Here is a 22,869-nt window from a genome sequence, read left to right on the forward strand (position 1 = left end):
TTTTCTGTTAATTGCGAGTGACACTCAGTCTTTGGTGAATCACTGCCATCTACTGTCATGAGTTAGCATTACAACAACCGGTCCATGAGATAGAAGACAAGACGTGCTGGAAAACAGCCACAGTAATGTGTTAATGGTGAGTAAAAATAACTTCTTTTTTTAGTTTATCCTTTTAGTGTCTGTATAGTTAATTTTTTTTTTTCCAAAGAAGAGTTTAAAATGTTTGCTTATTTTTTGTAAGCAAACAGATGCGAAAATGGACCCTGTCTTTCAAGTTTTACATGACAATGAATTATTTATGAGAGTATCATTAACAAATCATCAGTACAATTCAATCTATGATTCTACTTCCCAAGAATGTGCATTTAAGTATCCCAAATGTTGCTGAAAAGAAAAACCATGTGACCCTTTTGATGCAATTCACAATTTTAACCACAAGAGGTCGCTGTGGGTGCAGAATTCACTGCCAAGACTTGTTTAAAAAGTATGAAATGTTGTCTAAGCCTATAAGAAATGTTTTTGGCTTGACATATTATTCCTTTATGCTCATATATGCTAGATACTTGTTAAGTCATGGTATAAACAGCTTTTATTTTGAAATATTTCTGCAGGATGTTGGACTTTCTGCACTCTTTCCTTTCAACATTTACATTAACATCTCTTTGTAAACATTCAAAGTCTCATTGTGTGTCTCCGTTTGTTCCTTTTTGACCGTGTTAGGCCCGAGCTATATTTAGACATCATCATTTGCGGCCTCTCCTTGCTGATGGTCACAGTTGTCCCTCGCCACCAGCAGCAGAGGGCCTTGATTACCCTGGAGCCACCTGCTGTCCTCGTGTTGAGCTCAGACATGTTTGAGAGGAGCTCAGCCCTCTCTGGGATGAGACAAAGAGGTATGATGAATTGTGTTTTGGTCTCCCAAAGCCACACTTAGCCTCTCTTCACTCATTTAAATTAAGTGTGTAATATAAACCCCTGAGGAGATAAAGTGTTCTCTGCCTCATACGAACATACGTGATGCAGAATAACACGCTGCTTTATCCCAAGGAGGCGCATGGAGCAGTTTGATTGGGATTCCCAGACGCAGCAGAGCACCTGTCTGCCCCTGTCAGTTATCTCATCCTCTAAATACCGCCTCTGTCTTTTTTCCACTGATAACTCAAGACATGGGAACACAAATACTTGACATCAGCATTTAAATGTTGCAGCGTGGGAGTAATTACGCTGTAATCCACAGAGCGCTGAGAGCAGAGAGCCTCAGATAGCAAGAATGTTTTAATTACATTCCAAAGTGGAGCCCAGGCCGGGCGGTAAAGCTCTTCTTCACGTCATTCTTCTTACTGGAAATTAATGATGACGTCTGAAATGCACAGACTAAATACTGTAAAAATAATGTATTTAAAGTGATGGCTTGATGAAGACATCATTATGATATCTACACAGGATCTACAGCATGCTGTCACATAATACATATGTACTTTACGACATATTGCCATGCCATACTGTACATCATAATTTGATAAGATGGAAACTATGTGAATTGATGTAATGTGATATGATCATTGACTATATATAAATGGACAACGTGGCTCTTCCTTTTATCATTGTATGGTTTTAAAGCCAAAATACAACCAGAGGCGCTGCCATTGTGCAGCCAGAGCCTGACGAATTTTACAAATTCCAAAAACTTTCTAGAAAAAAAGACTTGGACACATTGTAGCTGAATAATATCTCTATATCAGCACAACAATCAGATGTGAGAAATATTTCTACCAGATGTATTTGTTTTTGAAAGTTTCACACATGCATACACTTAAAAAAAAAAAAAAAACTATTTTGGAAATGATTTCGCGGCCCACTTGCAATACCTTCCCAGCCCACCAGGGTACCACAGGCAGCGACCTCTGGTCTAAGAATTTGAGACAACGCGGAAGTGCTAAAATCTGCCGTCTCTAAAGTGTCCGCTTAAGGCTGGCCCCAGAAGTAAAGGGAGTCACAACGACCAAGCCAAAAAAAAATAGTCGCCCATACGCTGTATGTGGGGATTTTTTTATAACTTGGCTGTGTTTGGAAGATATCAAGATTGTGAGTTTGTCCAATCAGAGGTACAGCTCTGCTCACATGACTGACGGGTGCCCTATAGCTGTTACCATGAAGACTCTAACCTCACGTCACTTGCAGTATGGCCGCTTCAGCTGATTAGCTTCAAAAATTAACTTCAGAAACAGACTGGTGACGTTAGAAGACTACGTCCTTTCTCTTAAAGTAGAAAGGGACTCTGTGGATCGTGTAGAGTTAGGTAATTCATTTCCACCATTTGGGGATAACAGAGGAGAAGAGTCTGGCTAGAGATTTGGAGCCGCACTGGGCTGGGAGGCAGGAGGTGTGCTTGTTGATGCTTTGTAAGCCAGAAGAATAATGTGATATGATACAGTGAAATACGATGTTGTGCAATACTATTCAATACACCTGACCATACAATACAAAACAACACATACAATTATACACACCTGTAGGGTCTTCCAGTAAGACGAATACATTTGACTTAAAGGTGTGAATAGGAAGAACTTCTGTGGCGCGTACAAAAAATAAATAAATAAACAAACAAAAAAACAAAAAAATCCATAGTCCAAAATGGAGTATCTTTGAGTCTTAACCCTAACCATTTTTGAGTCCTAACCCTAACCATTTTTGAGTCCTAACCCTAACCTTTTTTGAGTCCTAACCCTAATCATTTTTGAGTCCTAACCCTAATCATTTTTGAGTCCTAACCCTTACCATTTTTGAGTCCTAACCCTAATCATTTTTGAGTCCTAACCCTAACCATTTTTGAGTCCTAACCCTAATCATTTTTGAGTCCTAACCCTTACCATTTTTGAGTCCTAACCCTAACCATTTTTGAGTCCTAACCCTAATCATTTTTGAGTCCTAACCCTAACCATTTTTTGAGTCCTAACCCTTACCATTTTTGAGTCCTAACCCTAATCATTTTTGAGTCCTAACCCTAATCATTTTTGAGTCTTAACCCTAACCATTTTTGAGTCCTAACCCTAATCATTTTTGAGTCCTAACCCTAACCATTTTTTGAGTCCTAACCCTAATCATTTTTGAGTCTTAACCCTAATCATTTTTGAGTCCTAACCCTAACCTTTTTTGAGCCCTAACCCTAACCATTTTTGAGTCTTTACCCTAACCATTTTTTTTAATCTTAACCTTTACCGTTTTTGAGTCTTGACCCGAGCCAAATTTTCCATTTTTGAGCCCTCACCCTAACCCTTTTATTGCAGAACACACTTTTATCTCCATCAGATGTTGGAATCCATAAATCCAAATAAAACGTTTTGATGGGAGATAAATGAACTCACGCTGGCACAATCAAAAACTGGTATGCCTCCCCCTCACACACACCTGGCTCATTACCTAAATACCTTTTTTCTAGATTTCAATCACCACCTACTGATGAAACAATAAACAACATATACTGAAAGTTTTGCCTTAAAATAAAGGAACAAAAAAGTAGAAACAAAAAAAGGAAACGAACAGAAAAACTCCATTATGTCTCCAACAATACCATGTAACACCTTTTAATACTGTCCAATGAAATACCTTAAAATACAATACTATATGATGTGAAACAATGTGACGAGATAGGATTAGAGGCGATGGATATTATTTTCTAATCTAAACTTATTTTATTGTTTGATATGAGACGGTGTCACAGGATGCCATACAATGTGATATAAGTCAATACAATAATTCAGTTTAATAAGATACAGTTTGATATGAGATGATGCTAGCTGATGAGGGATCAGAAGACACGTTCAGGTCATATCTGTTCTTCTTTGAGTTTGCTAACCACTTTGTAAAAAAGCTGTTCTGCAGAATTATGGCAGCTTTTAATAATCATAATGGGTTAGCAGACAGTGAAACCTCGTTTTTTCTCCGTTCTTAGACAGTTTTAGATCATATTTCCATTGTGAGTCTTTCAGAGGCTCTGAGAGCGGAGGATGTTATTGTTCTGGATCCACTTTAAGGTTCCCCTCAGGGTCTGAAACACATGCATCAGAGTGCATCTGTTGTGTTTCTGAAATAGTCTCTCATCCCGTCCTTACAAAGGAATGAGGAGCTGCAGGGTCAAAGCAGGGAGCAGTGTGTGTGTGTGTGTGTGTGTGTGTGCCTGTGTGTGTGTGTGGGACAAGACTAAGTGCTGAGAAAATAGACTCCTCCATCTGTCTCAAACCCGCCCAGCTGCAGACCCAGCCTGGGGTCACATGACCAAGACAAACCCTTAAAAAGCCCCCAAACCAAACCCCTGAGAGCCCTCTGAGTCCAGGCACCAGAAACTTCCCCAGTCATGTCCGACACAGAGGAGATAGTGGAGGAGTACGAGCAGGAGGAGGAGGAGGAAGAGGAGGTTGAGGAGGAGGTTGAGGAGGAAGAGGTTGAGGAGGAGGCTGAAGAGCAGGTAGAGGAAGAAGAGGAGAAGAAGGAGGAAAACGAGCCAGAGGAAGAGTCCAAACCCCGGTCTAAGACGACTTACATCCCAAACATCGCTCCTCCAAAGCTCCCTGATGGCGAGAAGGTCGATTTCGATGACCTGCACCGTAAGAGGGTGGAGAAGGACTTCAACGACCTCCAGACCCTGATCGAGTCCCACTTCTCCACCCGCCAGAAGGAGGAGGAGGAGCTGGTCGCGTTGAGAAACCGCATCGAGCGCCGCAGGGCAGACAGAGCCGAACAACAGCGTGTCCGATCTGAGCAGGAGCGAGAACGCCAAGCACGCCTGGCTGAGGAGAAAGCACGCCGCGAGGAGGAGGCCGCCAAAATCCGCGCTGAGGAGGAGGCGAAGAAGAAGAAGATCTTCAGCAACAAGTCTTTCGGAGGATACCTCCAGAAGGTCGACCAGAAGAAGGGCAAGAAGCTGACGGCGCGGGAGGAGAAGAAGAAGGCCCTCTTGGAGCGCAAGAAGCCGCTCAACATCGACCACCTGAACCAGGAGAAGCTGGCGGAGAAGGCGCAGGACCTGTGGCAGTGGCTGCACCAGCTGCACGCCGAGAAGTTCGACCTCGGGGAGAAGCTGAAGAAGCAGAAGTACGAAATCTACGTGCTGAGGAACCGAGTCAGCGACCACCAGAGGGGCTCCAAAGCTTCCAAGGCGTCCAGGGGGGCCAAGGGGAAGTCTGGCTCCTGGAAATGAGAGTCTGGATCTGTTTCCTACGGACTATTAAACTCCTCTTCACCGCTGTGTGATGAAGCTCTATGATGGACTGTGTGTGGATGGAGGGGGCGGCTCCATTTCTGGACTTGAGTTGATCCATGAAGGTTTTTAATCCATGAATAAACGTCTGCCTGACCGTTGAACCGCTCATCACATGCTGTTATTAAATCTGACGATACGTGTGGTTGTGTTTATTTATATCGCACTTTCTGGTTGTTTTATCTTTGCATACCTGCAGGATCAGCATGAAACACTGAATGATAATAAAACTCCAAAGTCATCTATGATCTAACTTTGACAGCGTCAGTTATCATCTTGAAGCTTCCTCCTCAAACTGACACTTTTCTTTTAGATTTATTTATGTTTCATCAAACTTTTACTCCAGACTTTAAAAACTTCAAACATCTCTAAACAAGTTGCTGAACTGTAAAGTTTTGTCCGTGATTTGTCTGAATTTCACACTCTGAGGCAACACTGCTTTGGTCATCGCGACCTGTGGGATCCAACAGGTGTTAACAGCTGACCTCTTACAGAGCTAATTCAGTCTCTGAGCTTCAGGAGTGGCTGCGAAGTGTTTTTAGCAAAAAGAGTCCAACTGCTGAGTGAGAGGTCGAACACACGACCCTGAGAGTCTGAAGAGAGGAGCTGAGGCGCTTATTTTAAGACACGGCAGAAGAAAAAACTCTGAAAACGCTGAATTGAAGTGTCGATTATTGGGCAAAGCTGAAAACTGACTCTAACCGTCCTCCATAAGTGTTTTTATTCTTCTTAGGGCACAAAATTATTTTTTAAGACATGAATTGGAGGGTTAAAAAGCTTATAACTATGAAATATGCAAAGTTAAAGTGCGTTAAAAATTGTTTATACATTTATATGAAGAAATAACTATTCATGAAGTCACTAAAAAACACAGTTGAATTAATTTTTACGCTAAGTTTATACTGTTTAACATTGAACACTTAGGCACATACATTCCATTGGAGAGGACATGTTTTTATCTGTATTAACGAATTAAAATATCTAAAAAAAAACCACCAAAAACATAATAAAAACAACTTGACACAGACTTGTGTGACGAAAAAGTCTCCAGAAACGTGTTTGATGACTGAGTAAAAGAGGAAACCTGTTGCCATAGAAACATTACTGCTATTTCATCCAAATTTAAGTCATCATGAGAGCGGTTTTTGCCTCGCAATTTCATACAAGGACACAAAATAATCTGTAATCTAACTCAACAAAAATCATCTACTTTCAAGTGAAGTTAGAAAAACAAAAAAGTACACCTCAGCGCTTTCAAATTAACCCTTAAATGAATGAAATATCAAAGCCTGTGTCAGGAATTTTGTTGTATAATCTCACAATACACTTTAGTAGTTACTAAGCTTTCATCCTTTGATGCATGTCTGTAACTTTCTGAGCAAATTTTTTTTTTTTTTTTTTTTTTTTTGTGGAACACAAACAACAACAACACTTTTTCCTATCCTGAGAAGAATAAAAAACACTTAAAGGAATAAATCTTGACACATGCTTTCTCAGGTGGCACTAGAGGGTCAAAAGTGATGCATTATTTATATTTTAAAGCAGCAATATATACCACATTTCTGAAATTAAGATAAAAAATTGAAGTAGAAAAAAATATTTCAAATTGTAAAAGGGTGAGGAAAATTAAAAAATGATTTTAAAGAAATAGAGGAAGAAAAAAGAAAGAAAATAAGATTTTAAAAAAGTGGGAATAAGGATGTATTATAAATCCCTGCAGTGATCTGAGTTTCCACTGTCCTGAAACATCAGCTGCTGTAGGTCAAGTGAATGTCATGGCGCAGTACCGACCGTGTCCACAGGGTGGCAGCAGAGCTCAAAGAAATCATTCACCTCTAATCAGGATCAGATTTTTCACCACTGAGGTTTGAGAAGCTTTTTGGTGCGTTTTTGTAAAACAAAACAAAACAAAACAAAACAACACAGACAGAGAGTAATAAATAAAAAGCGAGAAAAACTTTAATAAAACTGTTCAAATAATTTTGGATTAAAAAAACATTATGAAAGAAATATGCAAGAGTATAAATCACGTGTATAATAAACAGGTTATAATTTGAGCACTGTTACTTTCCAACGTTGTCAGCACTCCTCGTGTGAAAACATCTCCAGCAGCAGCGTGAGCCCTGCAGACTCTGCAGCACGCTGACAGGTAACCATAGCGACCAGGAGGCCTTTCTGAGTGATTTAAACACCTGCTGTCTCTTCAGAGTAAAGATGTTCTTCTTCTCTTTGGATGATGATGAGAAAAATGGTTGACTTGACAGAGCTAGAGCTGCAGGTATTTTTAATTTCTAATCTAATCTTATCTTTATCTTTGCATTTGTACGTATTTTTATTTTTTTGCTTTTCACATTTCATTTCACAAACAAAAAAAGACAAATTCCTGATAATGTAAGAACTACTTGGCAACAAATCGGATTCTGAATAACATGTTTCAGTCCCCATCTCCCAAGGCAATGTTTTCCAGCCAGGTAATTTTCTGCCAGTCTGTCTCACATGTTTGATAATGAAGTTGGGAAGAGGATTAAATGGAAAGGTTATAATGGGATAGAAATCTTTCTCCGTCATGGCAACAAAACCTCTACTCCTGCGTACAGCAGCAATATTTGAACATGGACTAACTGGTTGTTTCTTAATTGAAAAAAAAAAGTTTCAAGAAAGAGACCAGTTATCTATTATTAAAATTTAGATTTACTTTTGTACCCCAAATTTCTATTGGACTTCAGGGCCACCATACATCAGACTCAAATACTGCCGAAACATTCCCTCTGATTAAAAACACACCAGTGAGTACTTGTGTGTGAGTGTGTGTGTGTGTGTGTAGGGCAGAGCAGCTGCGGGCTCGTTGGGGGGGTGTTGTCAGCTCATTAGTACTCAGCAGAGGCCAGAGGAAAATGTGAGCGCTGTGTGATTGACAGACTGGGTCACACCAGCTACGACCGCACAGGAGCTTCATATGAGACTGAGCTGCACAGAATATTTAATCAGAGCAACACAAACCTGTAGGTACGTTTAATTCAACCAGATTCTGCTCTCCTCTCAGGTTTACGTCTTATTTCTGTGATTTAGTCAGAGTTTTAAGTCAAGTAACCGACGCAGAAACCTGGAGAGCAAAGAGTGTGGATTTATGGGCGTACTCTCTGTGATGTCACCAATTTGTTCTTAAATACTAACTTTTGAACTGCACCAGCGTCACGTCTTACTTTGTTTAAGTTGAAATGGATCAAAGAGAAAATAATCTATTCAGACTAAAATAAAGTTTTGACTCGGGCTGTAAACATATGCGAGTATGTGGTTCCAAGTGCTTCTGCAGCCAGCCTCTAGTGGGCACTCAAGGAACTGCAGTCTTTAACACCTCTGCATTGCCTGAATTTTTGAGGTTGAAAGGTTAACACTAGCTTAAACTGTGTTTGAGTCACCTGACTGAAGATTTCCTTCATCCTCGTTCGCAAACTCATCCTGTGTCCTGCATCCTTGTTCTTGTTCTGTGTCCTCATCCTACATCCTCGTCATCATCCAGGATCCTTGTCCTACATCCTTTTTTTTCATCCTGCATCCTGGGTCATCATTCTCCTCAATCCTCATCCTGGGTCCTCGTCCCGGAGCCTCTGTCCTGCATCCTTGTCTTACAACCTTGTCCTGCATCCTGCATCCTCATCCTGCACTCTTATCCTGTGTCCTGTATTCTCATCATGCAACCTCGTCCTGCAACCTCACCCTGCATCCTACATCCTTGGCTTGTTATGCGCCCTCTTCTTCCTCTTGCACCCTCATCTTGCATCCTCATCCTGCATCCTTGTTCTCGTCCTGTGTCCCTGTCCTGCTTCCTTCAGCCTCCATCCTCGTCCTGCAGCTTCTGTCCTGCAGCCTCTGTCCTGCATCCTGCATCCTTCTTCTACGACCTCATTCTGCATCCTGCATCCTTATCCTGCACTTTCATCCTTATCCTGCACTCTCGTCCTTGTCCTGCATCCTGGGTTTGTCATGCATCCTCATCCTCCTGCATCCTCATCCTGCGTCCTCATCCTGCATCCTTGGTCTCTTCTTGTGTTCCTGTCCTGCTTCCTGAAGCCCGCATCCTGCATCCTGGACCTGCAGCCTGCATCTTGCATCCTTGTCCTGCATCCTCTGTCCTCATCCTCATCCAGTGTCCTCATACTACATCCTTCCTGTATCTTTGACCAGAAGCCTCTGTTCTGCATCCCGCATCCTTATCCTGCACTTTCGTCCTTGACCTGCAACCTCATCCTGCATCCTCATCCTCTATCCTGCATCCTGGGCATTTGATGCGCCCTCATCCTGCATCCTCATCTTGTGTCCTCATCCTACATCCTTGTTCTCGTCCTGTGTCCCAGTCCTGCTTTCTGTAGCCTCATCCTCCAGCCTTGTCCTGCAACCTCATCCTGCATCCTCATACTTCATCCTTGTTCCTCTCCTGCATCCTCATCCTGCTGCCTTGCCCTACAGCCTCTGTCCTGCAGTCCCCACCGGCGCTTCACATCCAGGATTTTTACACCTACAGAATTCTTCTGTTTGTCTGTCTTCTGCCTCTTAAGTACAGACAGGTTCCTGGATTTTGGATTCTGAGAGGTCTATGACGCAGAACTGAGATGGCAATATCGTTCAAACTGACAGATAAAACTGTCTCTACCTGCCCTTCCTCTGCGTGATCTTTCTTCATGGTTAACCCGTCAGTTGAACAGCTGTCAGAGATTTGTTTTTAAATTCTGAATCATGGATTTGGCAGCAGAGTCTGGTGATTTCCTCGTACTGTACCAGTATTAGTATCAGTCAGAAGCCTCTCTTGATATTTTTCCTCACAGCGCGTTATTGAATGAAGAAAGCTGTCACAGGTCCACGGGTTACACGCTGCTCTTCTGAAAGGCTGTCTCTAAATGTCTCACTCCTGCGCCTGATGAGTTCTCCTGCCCTTTCACAAACACTCATGGACACAGAATGCCGATGGGGAAACCCGGCTCAGAGAATCGCTGGCTCTGTGGACGCCGTCAGCCTGTGGATAAATTAGCCGGCCCTGGAGATGCTGCCGTCTGGGCTTATCTCCAGCCGGCTTCAAATTGAGGAGGGAGTGGATGTCGTCCAGAGGTATAAAAGAGATTTAGTCTAACCGACAGGGCGTTAATCTGCAGCTTCCTGCAGCTTCCATCCCCTGATGGTGTAAAGATCTGATGTTGTGTGTGTTATGACCACCTCCTTGTAGCTTCGTGACAAAACCACAGCTGAGGTGTGTTTGGGCTGAAGCGGGATCTTAAAATAGTGACACTCAGCTGTGAGTGTTTTATAACAAGCACTGGTCAGCAGCTCTTCCAGGAGGTCATTTTTAAAGACTGTCTTTGTTGGTGATGTCTGCGCCCATGGAACCCCCTCTTTAACTTAAAGAGGGGGTATCTGACTTTCTCATATCTCACATGTATGAAGTAAAGACTAAACATATGCAGATTTTCAAACCTCTGTACATTCATATGTTGTAGAAACCCCTGAATTTATCTGTAAACTGATCAAAATGCAACGAAATCTTCGAAAGATCCTCATGAAGCTTGTTTAACAATGAGGTCAGACTTCCTGAGGGCTGGCCAATCAGAGCAAAGCAGTTTGTGGAGTATGGGGCGCGAATTGTAAAGTTGCACACACTGCAAATAACAACATATAACATAATAACATTTTTCCACATTTAGCCCACGATATTGGATTTTTGCCGATATGCCGATATATCAAAACCCCTTTTGGCTGATACCGATACCGATATCACAAGTTTGTTTGTTTTTTTGCACTGTAAAGAAAGCTAAGCCTATCCTGTACTGGAATTTATATGTTACTCTTATTGTGACGGTCTTATTTGTTTAAGAAACACACATAAAACACGACAAAAAACATTTGATTTTACCATAGAAAACTAAATACTTAAAAATCCTGAGCAAATATTGAGAAACCTTTGCTTAAGATTTAGAAATCTCTAGAAATAAATATGGAGTCTTAGCTACATTTTTGTCAATCTTTGATAAATATTTGGAAAGAAAACTAAATGTTTTACATAGGGATGCACAATATTATTGGCACAATATCGGTATCGGCTGATAAAAGCTTAAAAACACGTTTATCGGTATCGGCAGATATGAAAATTTCTGCCGATATGCACAGCCGATAAGGTGCTATTCAGTTAGGATTATTATTATTTTCCATCTGAAAAATAAGCTCCTTAAATAAAATGTAGCACTTCATTTATTTGCACTGCAGAGCTCTGTGTCTGTCACCAGGTTGTTACAGTAGCTCTAAAATAATCAAATGCAACTTGGTTATGTTCAAAAATGCATTGTACATTTAAAGTTCATGTGATCTAAAGAAATTATTTTTCTGTATTTCAATACTGAATGTCAACAAGCTTGTCTACAGACATCAGTGGCAGCCAATAAATGAAGTGTTTCAGGCAGAGACTAAAACAAGAGCCTTTAAAACACCAGAAGGAGAAAAAAATGTTTTTTTTTTGAGTTGTAAAAGATACCAGATTATACTGGATGGCCAGCACACACCTTAAAATCTTGAACATAATGCTTTTTTCTATCCCATCTGGATATTAAAGTAGATTCAAAATAACTTAAAGTGAATAATCGAATGTCTCGCGGAGAGGAATGTAAGATTAAAACCATGTTTTTATCTGTAAGCTCAGTAAGAGTTGCAGTCTGTCACCTCTCCAACAGAAATGTCACCGTTCTCCTGAGTGGAAATCCCATTTTCATCCCTCTGTCAGGTGATTGTTGTCACATCCGCAGCTCCGGAAACTAAGGACTCATTTGTTGGAGGAGCCTTCGAAGGCTGCAGACCCTGAGTTGAGGCAAAGCTTGTTTCATCAGGAGGCTTTTTAAGGTGTGTTTGACCAAAACTTTATTCTTACTGGGAGCTACATTTTTCCCTCACTTGTTTTTTAGAGGCCAAGAAATAAAGAAAACAACACCTGTCTTTAACTTTTCAGGATGCAAAACTTGTTCCAACCACAAAAATAAACAATATGCACAACCTATACTGATCCATAAATGCACACACTTCACTGTTTGAGACACAGGAGGCGTGTGAACAAGTCATTCCAAGTCACTCGTGTGTTCCCGTCCAGTTTTCTCACGTGGATGACGTCGCAGAGACTACATCTGTGTATTTACACTCTCTCCTGCTGGCACTGGCTCACAGCTTTGTGGTTATTTCAAGCTACACAAGCTGCTGCTGTAATGGCTCTAATATAGGCCCACCCTGATTGTAGGACAACTTAACTTTCCAGAGACTCGTGTCAGAAAAAGTTTCCTGTCAGGACGACATGAGAGCAACTCTTCAGTGTCTCCTGTGTGAAGAGTGATTTGAGGCTCTTTGTTCATTTCCCGTCTCTGTGCTCGACACCGTGAGGCGTCCTCCTGCAGAACACAGGGGGCGTGAGAGTGAGTCATTAGGAATCAACACGCGTGTTCCTGTCCTGTTTTGTCACGTTCCTCAGAGGAACTATAAATACAAACCCCTGCAGTGACCTGAGAGCTCCCGGGAGGAGACGCCCACTGACATGTTGAAAAGGACGCGGGTCAAAGCTGTGACTCATGAGCCGAGCGTGGGAGCTGTTCATTCATGGAAACACAACACTGACTTCACACATCTGCGAGCTGCTGGTGGACCCGGCTGCAGACTGAAACACAGTCGGAGGAGTTCACTAAATCAGTGGACACAACTTCTACTGAGTTCTGACTGTTACAGAGAAACCGGTGTTCTGGAGTAAAAAGTGACCAAGCTAATTGGAGACCTTCAGTCACCAGTTGTGTTTGTGTATCAGCCTCAGTTGAGTCTCCCCTCTAGATATATGCCTGATCGTAATCTACACTTTAAATGAGATTCTCATCGCCAATGTAGGTTGTTTCAAAATATGACTTCTTGGCTTCTTCGTAGCTTCCTGAATGGGTCGAACAGGACTGGATTGTTGTACGGCAGACATCTCCGTCTCTATGACAACACCATGCCGGATGACAGAGTTTAGAAGAGAGAAGAAAGATCTGTGTTTTTATCTACTTAATCAATTTCTGTGATTAATTTTGTAGTGATGGTGGACACTGGAGCCTAACTGTCAGACAGAAAGAGGACAGAAGAGCAGAAGAAAGATAAACAGGAGAGAGATAGAGCACGAGCTAAAGGCTAAAAGGGCTAAACTGTTTGTGCTAATGTTCATTCCAACCCATGTGCAGCAGTTATTCTGCAGTGGTCTGTTCAAACTACTACATATGGACAGCTACTAAACCAGGGGTGGGCAATTAATTTTTACCAGGGGCCACATGAGGAACCTGAATTGTGTCAGAGGGCCACCAACTTTCTTCCATCGTAAAATGCTCTGAAATTAATATTTTGAATAGTCGGAACTGATTATCAGAAGAATAAAGCACTCTGTAAATGTTTATATTAGGTTATGTAAAAATGTGGTGTATAGGTCAAGTAGAAATAAAAACAGTTATTGAATCCTAAAATGAAAGAGAAAATGTCTTAAGTTTTCGTCGTTGTCAATATCTGTCATACATGAACTCACTTTTACCGATCGAGAGTGCTGGCAGACTGCCAACACTCCTGAATATGGAGGGAGTCTCCCATTTTTTAAGCCCTTTCTCCCGCTGTTCTCCTGGCTTGTGATTTCTCCTGATAGTCCCCAAAATTTAAGTATGCTTCTGTGAGCTCTAATATTTTACTAAGTCAAATCAAGTCCCGTACTTGGGCGTTATATCGAAAACTCAGAAACCATCCACCCCCCTCTCTTAGTTGGTTTGATCCAGAGACGCTGCAGGAGACCTCAGAGACAGAGACAGATAACGGTGCAGCACTTGTTGATGAAGAGTTTATCAGAGCCTTAGCTGTTTCCTTTCTTTTTTGGAGAACTTTGACATGACATGTCGTGAGTTAGACTAACGTAGCTCTGCTCTAACGCAGCATCCTCTCCAATCAGGAAAGAGCAGCGTGAATTTTATAGTGAGAAGGCTGACTCTAAAATAGTGAAACGCGTATCGTTGTACTGAAGAGAGTGCCGTCGCATACATGCGCTGCGCGTGTACGCGACGGCACTCTCTTCAGAACAGCAGAGTTCAGGTGGAGGAGACTGACTGAGCCAGTGAAGGAGAGGGAGAATTCAATCCACAATGTCTTGTTCAGTGGTTGTGATAGATGGAGTATTAAGACATATGCACCCGCACGAGTTTCATGTTTATGTTTATGATTGGCCTCACGCGGGCCGGACAGGGACGTACAAAGGGCCGGATGTGGCCCGCGGGCCGTAGTTTACCCAGGTCTGTACTAAACTATGGTACAAACTGATAGCTAGCATGTTCTAATGTTAGCCTACGAATACATCGTAGCACCCTGCTGCTAGTAGCGCTACATATAGCTAGCTACTGACGTACAGTACAAACTTACGTTTGCTTGTTACGTCTCAAACAAAAGTGCCACGTCACTGTACTGGTTAATACCTTAACTTGTCGCGTTGTGTCTGGTAAAAAGTTGACTTGAACAAAAGAAAATTTGTTCCAAAACAAACACTGGTTAAAAGTCACATCTTTACGACAGTGTGCGTGAGACTCCGGGCCAGAAGGTGGCGATGCAGTACAATTAAAACAGATTCTCCTCAAAGAAACTCTAAATCTACATTTTACTTTTTGGAGTTCATGATAAAGTTGGTTTGGAGCCAAGATTATGGCCAAATAGGACTCTTCAGACTCAACGTTGGGAGAAAATAATGAGTGGAAGTGTAAATGATGATGAACAGAAACAGATTTCATGTTCATAGTCAAACTACACTAAATCATCAAACTATCGTCTCTGATTTTTATCAATCCTAAAATACCAAATCATCACTAAACTGACAGATTTGGGCAGGTCTCTTTCTCTCTTGGACGTAGATTTCTGGCATTATTATGACCCAGGTCTCAGAGTCAGTAGTCTGTGTTCTGGTCTTTAGTTTGGGAGGGTTTCTGCTTTATTTGCTCAACTTAATGTTTTCATATTTCTGAACACAACTATGGATCATTTAGTCACTAACATAGACTGTTTATAGAGTGGATAGCGTAGCTTCGCCACAGGCTCTGCCATTGAGCAGCCAGAGCCTGCGCAGTTGAGGCTTTGAGGGACTTAAAAGGAAACCGAGTGGAGCCAGGTGACAAAAATAATAACTTTTTTTCCCTTTCGAGAGTCTAATCACTTCCTGACTCTACCTCCCGACATATTTTACAATCCCTCAAAAAATACACAAGAACAGCAGCTGTCAAATCATCAATAAACGTGATGCAAAACCTTGTTTTTAACCTCTTGTAACTAATGAAAATGAAACTTTTCAGAAAAAAGAGAACTTGAATACAAAGCAGCCAAATGATATCTTTAAATCACTACAACAATCAGATTTGAGAAACATTTCTACCAGGTGTATTCATCTTTGAAAGTTTGACCACAGCCCATCTGGAATGACTGGGGAGATGATTCTTTATGAAGCTGGTAGTCACTTACCTTCTGTATGAGTGAGGTTATTTAGGTAATAGTTGTGTTTTTTGGTGGTTAGCCCCCTCTTATAGCTTCACAGCCTGTTTATAAACAGTGAAAGAGTCTTTAACTTTCTTAAAGATTAGGGTCAGCTGTTTTATTGTCCAGTAAGAGACAGTTTGAGAGTCCGACTCAGGTCTGTTTTAAGCTTTCCCTCCTGGACTGACATCAGTTGACGTCTGAATCCAACACTTTCTGCCCTCATGTTTGTTTCCACGCCATCTGGATAATCGACCAGGTCTCTGAGAAGAATCTCTGTTATCATCTGATAACCTCCCACATGTAGATTCAGACTCACACCCCCCTGCCACGTCCTCGCCACGTCCTCGCCGTCTCACGGGTGATTCATGCCGACTCGTCCACCTCTGCAGGACGCGTAAATCAGCTGAGCACTCTGAGTGTCCTGTTCTCCTCCCAACCTGTTATTAACACGTTCTTCCAGCTCTGCGACGCTGCTCACACCTGACGGGGCCTCTTGAATGAGGTGTCAGTGGCGCTCACGACGTTCTAATTACCATCTCGTTTTAGAATAGGACACAACACGAGCCTGAGTCAGAGGGTATCAGAGGCGACGAGCAGCGGGGAGGATCTCATCAGAGAGAAAATCCTCACCGGGCTTTGAATAGCTTTGCTTTCTTATCTCTGTGCTCTGAGGCTGCTCGCTGCATTAATACTTCTCAATAACTGGGAAGGCAACGGGGTGATGTCTCTCTGCAGTGGGATGATGATGGTTCACTTCCTTATTTTTTCCAGAAACGATTGACAACATTTCTCCCAGACTCCCAACAAAAATATTGTCTTTTGGAGTATTTATATGCAGAATGGTTTCCAAGGGGGCTCAGATCTTGGAGACTGGGGTAGGTCTTGATCTGGTGGATGGATGGATCCTTAGAGTTGGGGAACATGGTCATAGCTGAAGGAAGCGTCTTTTCTTCCAGGATGACGTGGTTCATGGCTTGGTGTATACGACCTTCACCAAGAGGGATCTGCCTGAGTCCAGCCTTGCTGAAGAGCCCCAGATCCCACCGAACCCCTACCAAATCCCACAGTGGTTGTGAGACTCTGTGGCTTGTAGGCCTATTTAAGTCTCTGTCCAACCATGAGACCACAAGGTGTTGGGGAAAGCCGGAAATTGAACTCTCCAGAGAGGATGACCTTCTTTGAGTCCTCCATGGTCCAGTCCTCTATAGACCTGTTTCCACCAAGTAGTCCAGTTTAGATCCGTACAATTTGGTACAGGTTGAATCAGTAAAGCCTGATCTTGTTGGCGTTTCCATAGCCCTCCTTGATTGGCGGCTTGTAAGCTGGATGCCGATAGCCACATCTTTTACATAATAGCAGAGTGACACAGTGTACCCCGCTAATAAATCCAACGAAGAAGAAAAATGCCACATAGTAAAATAAGAGCAGCAATGGAAGACATCCAGATATTTTTTTTTTTTCCTGACTGGTATGTGGCTCTTTATTACAAAGCGCCATCAAGCTGTGCGCCACAAGGGAGAATACAGCAGCCGCTATTGCACAGGAAGTGACTATTCTTCTAACCAATCAATGGTCTACATTGATGTAGCTCCACCTTCTGGGATCGGATCAGTTCAGTCTGGCATCCCAATAGAAGAGTCCCAAAAAGTGGGATGGCTCGTCTCGGTTATTCAGGGAACTGTCCTAGGATTAAGGCCTTGTTTACGTGACAGCATTTCATCTGAAAACGCTGAAGGGACTGAAAACGTTGTAGTAAGCACACCAGGCCTGTGGGTAGAGCTATACCTGTCTTGTTCAGAAGCCGCTTTTGGTAGATCGTCATCAAAGTAGAGTTGGGCTGATCATCTGGTGTATTGGTGAATGCTAAGTTGAAAAGTGGAGCAACAGATGCTTATTTTGTTGAAAGACAGTCAGCAGATACAGCAGATTCAGCAGCCCAAGCACAACACGGTAGTTTGCAACAATCATAACAACTGTACTGTTTTCCTGTTGTCTATGCTTGCGAAAAGTGGAGTGTGATGTCAGTGTTTCCACTGAAAACGCCGGCTTACTGTTTACATGGCAACGGTGTCGGCAGCATTTCAGACAAATCCCACTCTGGAGGCCAATTTCAAAAGTTTACGCTTTAAGTCAGCTGAAACGCTGTTTCCGTGTAAATACGAGGCCGAAACCCAACAAAACTTTTGCGTTTCACCCTAAAACCGTTGTCATGTAAATGGCCCCTAAGGCCCATTGCAGTTAGGCATTGCAGTTAACCAATACATCCACCAGGGGGAGCAGCCCCGAGTCGAAAGTTTATGACAACGAAACTCAAAAACAAGCATGGTGACTTTGGAGGAGGAATCAATAAGGTACCGCTTGCGAAAAAGACAAAAACAGAGGCAACGTTAAGAAAAGTGGTGGTCGGTGAGGCAGTTAAATACGTTGTGAAAGTTCTGCCATTGTTATTTCTTCTTCATGTCTCACTAAAGCCTTGTATCAGGTAGTACGGCAACACTGCTCCCCATGGTTTCCAGTTGTACTGCTCTGTTTGGTCCGTATCCGTAAGCTTCATGGAAACGTGAAGAAATACAGACGAAATGAACGCAGAGCACGTACAGAAGGCGCTGTTTGTATCCGTATGTAACGTTCTCAAAGAAGTCTCTAGAAACCCAGCCATTAGGAGCCCTTGTGCCCTGTTATTCAACAAACACTGGAATAAAATGGCCTTAACACCTGTAGAGGTGATGATTTAGATCTCTTTTTCCCAGAGCTGTATCTGTGTCTCTTCAGTTTTCCTTTCCAACACATCAACCTCTGAGTGTTTTTAGAAAAGATATCAAACTGTAAATCAGTCAAGACTGTGTCTTTGGAGGGATTCATTGAAAACCTTCACACCCTGAGGTTCAGAGGTTCCCCCCGCTGGTGGAAAGATGACTCCACGTCATGTTTATTCATGAGCTGGACGTTTTCTGTCAGGACGAATCAATCGAAGAGGGAGAAGTAATGAGAGAGGATTCCTGTGCTCTTACCCGTGGGGTAAAACATCTATTTATAGCTGCTCACATCAATATGTTCCCACTCCGAGTGGACTCAGACTAATGCCTCAGAAAGCCACCTCGAAAGCTTCACGTTGCTCTCTGGAGACTTCAGAAGGTTTTTCAGAGACGAAGCCTGCTGGGTGTTTGATCCAGAAGACGACAAACGTGCAACTGAAGCAAAAAGATCCTCCTTGAACACCTCGAAGTCCACGGAGATGCTGGGGGGTACTTGATTCAAACACACTTTTCATCATCATAATTAATCTTTTCCTTCATTAAATCTGAATCATCTCATCTTTTTTACATCTGAAGCATTAAAACGTGCAGTCAGTCGGTTTTCCTCCTAATGGCGACACCAGAGGCCATAAAACTGATGGTTAAGCCGTAATGGGCGGTGGCGTTATATAACCGTCTCTGCTCGCCTCTTTAACTGTAATTGTTCTTGGAATAGAAGCTGCCCTCGTTACTTCCCGTTAACGAGTTGACCTTTGACCCTTTGTATCCAGCTCTCCACACACCATCTCTGGCTGTAATAAATCACACCTGTCTGTGCACGGCCATGTTTCTGCCGTGAAGTGTCACTCCACGGGTAAACACGAGCATCCCAAATGTCAGACAGAGTCTCGGGTCTAATGTGCGTTCTGCAGAGTTTAGAAACCCTCTGATTTGGATGCGAAGGGTTTGACTCTTCTCAAAATGTGCTGCAGAGCATATTTCAGCCAAGGCACCGTGCAAACTTACTCTGTCGTCCATTTCTCTGCCAAAGCAAAGAGAAACTTCTTCCTGCAAATGCAGCTCCATGCACGGCAAAGACTTTCTTTGTTCAAGGCTCTGGATGGAAAAAAGATCTGATTTACTGAATACTGATGTTCAAGGACTTTTCAATAAAGCGAAAGGGAGGATGTATAAAAGGACACCTGTTTAAAAAGGCTGTAAGGAGTTTGCCGCTTTGTAGCTTTTCGAAGCAGGACTGGATTGATTTACGGCACGTCCCAGTTTCTATGACAACACCACACCAGCTGATGAAGTTTACAAATGAGAAGAGAGATCTGTGTTTTTCTCAGCCTGAGCTAAAGGCTAACACAGGAGCTAAACTGTTTGTGCTAATGTTAATTTCAACCCACAGTCAGCAGTTATTCTGCAGTGGTCTGTTCAAACTTGAAGAGTGAGGTTACGTGACGGTAGATGACTGGCAGGACAAAGCTAACCAGGACTCACTAACCTTAAAGCCATTGCACACCAAAGGCGACACGAAAAAACAGCATGAAATAGCAAAAAATTTGGAGGTGTCATATTCAATCTCCCTAGCTATTCTCCTCCTTGTTGTCTTTGTCGTTTTTATGTATTTTGTCGTAAAGGACCTGGTGCTGGGGCACAAACACAATCAGTGTTGAATGTTTTGGTATGTGACTTGTCAATAACGAGTGTTTTGATTGGTCAATGTGAACTCATTGCAAATGAAACTTTGGACAAATCGAACTTGGTCCAAAAAAATAGAGGCCGCAATTTCTCTCAGCAAAAGAACGTTGCTGGTGTGAGAGCTTGTATGAAAAACAGTAGGTTCGAAAAAAATAAATAACGTGCGAAATATCCACACGAAAAATACAGATCTGGTGTGCAAAGGGCTTTACACATTACTTACATGTCTGAGAGCACCTTGCTATCAGCGCTATATAGAGGACCACTAAACTGCTGTACAAACTAACAGTTAGCTTGTTGTCACATTAGCCTACGGATACGTCGTAGCACTGGGCTGCTAGTAGCGCTTTATATAGCTAGCAGAGATGACAGAAGTACGGATTCCTTACTAGAGTAGAAGTAAAATACCTCTACTTCAGTAATGTTAGTGTTTGAACAAACACTACCTGCCTAGCAGGGGCGGGCTAGCCATCTGGAAATTTTCCCGAACGGCCGGTCTATTCCAGACCCTAACCGGCTGGTGCTGCCGGCCCACCAGCTACATATACGTTGTGTGTGCAAGAGGAGATGGGAGAAATACACTAGACAGTAGACACCATCGTGGACGCTAATCCCAGGAGGCGCAGGGGATGTGTCCTGTTGCTGTGGGCTGGGTCGAGTCAAAGTCCATGGCTGCTTTTCAGTCCCAGTCCACCACTGCTGCCTAGTGTCCAAATGTAAAATGTACTTGATGGACTGTACTTGAATTCCAATACTTCCTGGAGTTTTGGTTTGCACAAGATGCAACGCATACACCAGGAGTTGTTCTTAGCACCAACAAACTCAAAAAGCTCTTTTAAATACGGCCATGGGAGCTGCTCCTCTGACTGTGTGGGACCCTCACCATTCTCCATTTTGTGCAGCTTCTGGTGGTGTAATATGTGTGGGTGGAGTGCTAGAGCTGCTCTGACACTGATGTTATATAGGCCCAGGCTTTATATATAAAGTAATGAGCCTTTTTGGAAACCTAAGGAGTAGAAAGTACTTATCTTAATGCTGAAAATGTAATTGAGTAAAAGTAAAAAGCAGATTAGAATGAAGTATTTGTACTTCGTTACTTGCCAAGTCTGATAGCTAGCTACTGATGTATGGTACAAACTTACAAAGTTTGCTTGTTGTCACACTTCAAACAACAGCGCTACGTAACAGTACCGATAGATACCATACCTCGTTGCATTGTATCCTGTACAATGTTGTCTTAGACAAAGAAAATTAGTACAAAAACAAACACACACCAATCAGTCACATCTTTGCGACAGTTTGCATGAGACTCCAGGCCAGAAGGTGGCGCTGCAGTCCAATTAAAACAGATCCTCCTTGTAGCATCTTTAACTTAAACACAATCAAATGTTTATCTTATTTAATTCTACTTCCTAGGTCACATCAAATCAGACTCCTCTTGTGCTTTTTACCTTTTGAAGAGTCAGAAGAAAGATCTTAGACTTTGAGAAGTTGATAGATTTATCTCCAGTAGATTAGATTAGATCAAGCTGTTCAGCAACTTTCAGCATATAAATGGATTTTAAACTTTCTCTGCTGGTTTGTAAGTCTCCCTATCTTTCTTTTCCTCTTGGTGTTTTACACATCTTGTGAAAATGCATAATCCTCAAGAGAAATACTCTTCCCAACAATCAGTTTCCCATGATTTCTCCCTCTATCATATAAACCTGGGATCTAACACCAAGACCAGCTCAAATCCTCCAGAACAGTCACTGTGTTTGGGTCTTAACCCCGCCGGGCTAAAATAAGCCTCCAGGAAGCGAGGAAGCTTTAATCACAGGCATCAGCCGCTGCAGCCATTAGCCTCGGCTAAGGAAACAACTCTTCTCCTAATTCAGGGTTAGTGCTCAGTGAATGAGCAGCTCTCTCTGCCAAAGAAAATGAAAGCAGCGTCCTTCTTTAGTCTGAAAACCGTGGATCAAAAACGTGCTCTCCATGTTTTCACCATCAAACAAACTCAGGAAGCGATGGAGGGATCTTCAGTTAACAAGCTTTTTTATTTTGTCTTGAAGCCAACTCAAAGAGAGGTTAAGTAACATTTCAGAAATGTGCTTTAAATTTAATAAAAGCACTCTTTGAAGATGGCAGCATCAGCTCTAATGCATCTCCAGGAAAACATAAGCATTCAGTTGAATTTTACTGATGAAAAGAAACGAAAGAGGATGAAGTTGACCTGAAATTTCCTCTGTCCACGTTTCTGCTCTCTGTGAGGGAATCAAGTCTTCAGTCTGAGTAATTATCCTTTTTAAACGTCTTTGTTCGGCATCCATGAGCTGTTCTAGCTACTACCAGGAGCTGCAAATCAAAGGCATCTGTTGTAATCCCCTCCTGATTGGAGTGATTGAACGTGTGAGTCCTCTGATTAGAGTTCATTAAGTTTTGAACAATTGGCACAATCTGACCCAGAGTACCTCATCAATGTTTTACTAATAAGGTTAGAAATTTAGTTCTGGAGGGTAAATTTACTCCAGGAAATGGCCTCACTTTGGAGGAGTACTTTCCAGAAGTCCACAGACTTTGGTGAGTGGAGTCTTCAAGCTGAATATCTCTGATTGGTGCTTTTGTTTCCCCCTCCCTCCCTCCATCCATCCATCCACA

The 22,869-nt window shown here is 42.4% G+C and overlaps 1 protein-coding gene and 1 long non-coding RNA gene across 2 annotated transcripts in view; both read left to right on the top strand.

The window, feature by feature from the left end:
- Positions 1-22,869, top strand: part of LOC141810897 (uncharacterized) — a 27,678-nt gene continuing 4,809 nt past the window's right edge. The window contains exons 1-2 of the long non-coding RNA XR_012600132.1: positions 1-136; positions 721-893. This is a non-coding gene — a long non-coding RNA (uncharacterized LOC141810897). The remainder of the gene's footprint in view (positions 137-720; positions 894-22,869) is intronic.
- tnnt2c (troponin T2c, cardiac) lies at positions 4,343-5,330 on the top strand. Its single transcript, XM_074698293.1, has one exon. It carries the CDS (start codon positions 4,355-4,357, stop codon positions 5,195-5,197), a length of 843 nt encoding a protein of 280 aa, XP_074554394.1. The 5' UTR covers positions 4,343-4,354; the 3' UTR covers positions 5,198-5,330.

This window comes from Halichoeres trimaculatus, unplaced genomic scaffold (genome assembly GCF_033239565.1).
Source record: "Halichoeres trimaculatus isolate MK-OKI-2021-1 unplaced genomic scaffold, fHalTri1.1 fHalTri1_scaffold_21, whole genome shotgun sequence".
NCBI classification, from domain to species: domain Eukaryota; kingdom Metazoa; phylum Chordata; class Actinopteri; order Labriformes; family Labridae; genus Halichoeres; species Halichoeres trimaculatus.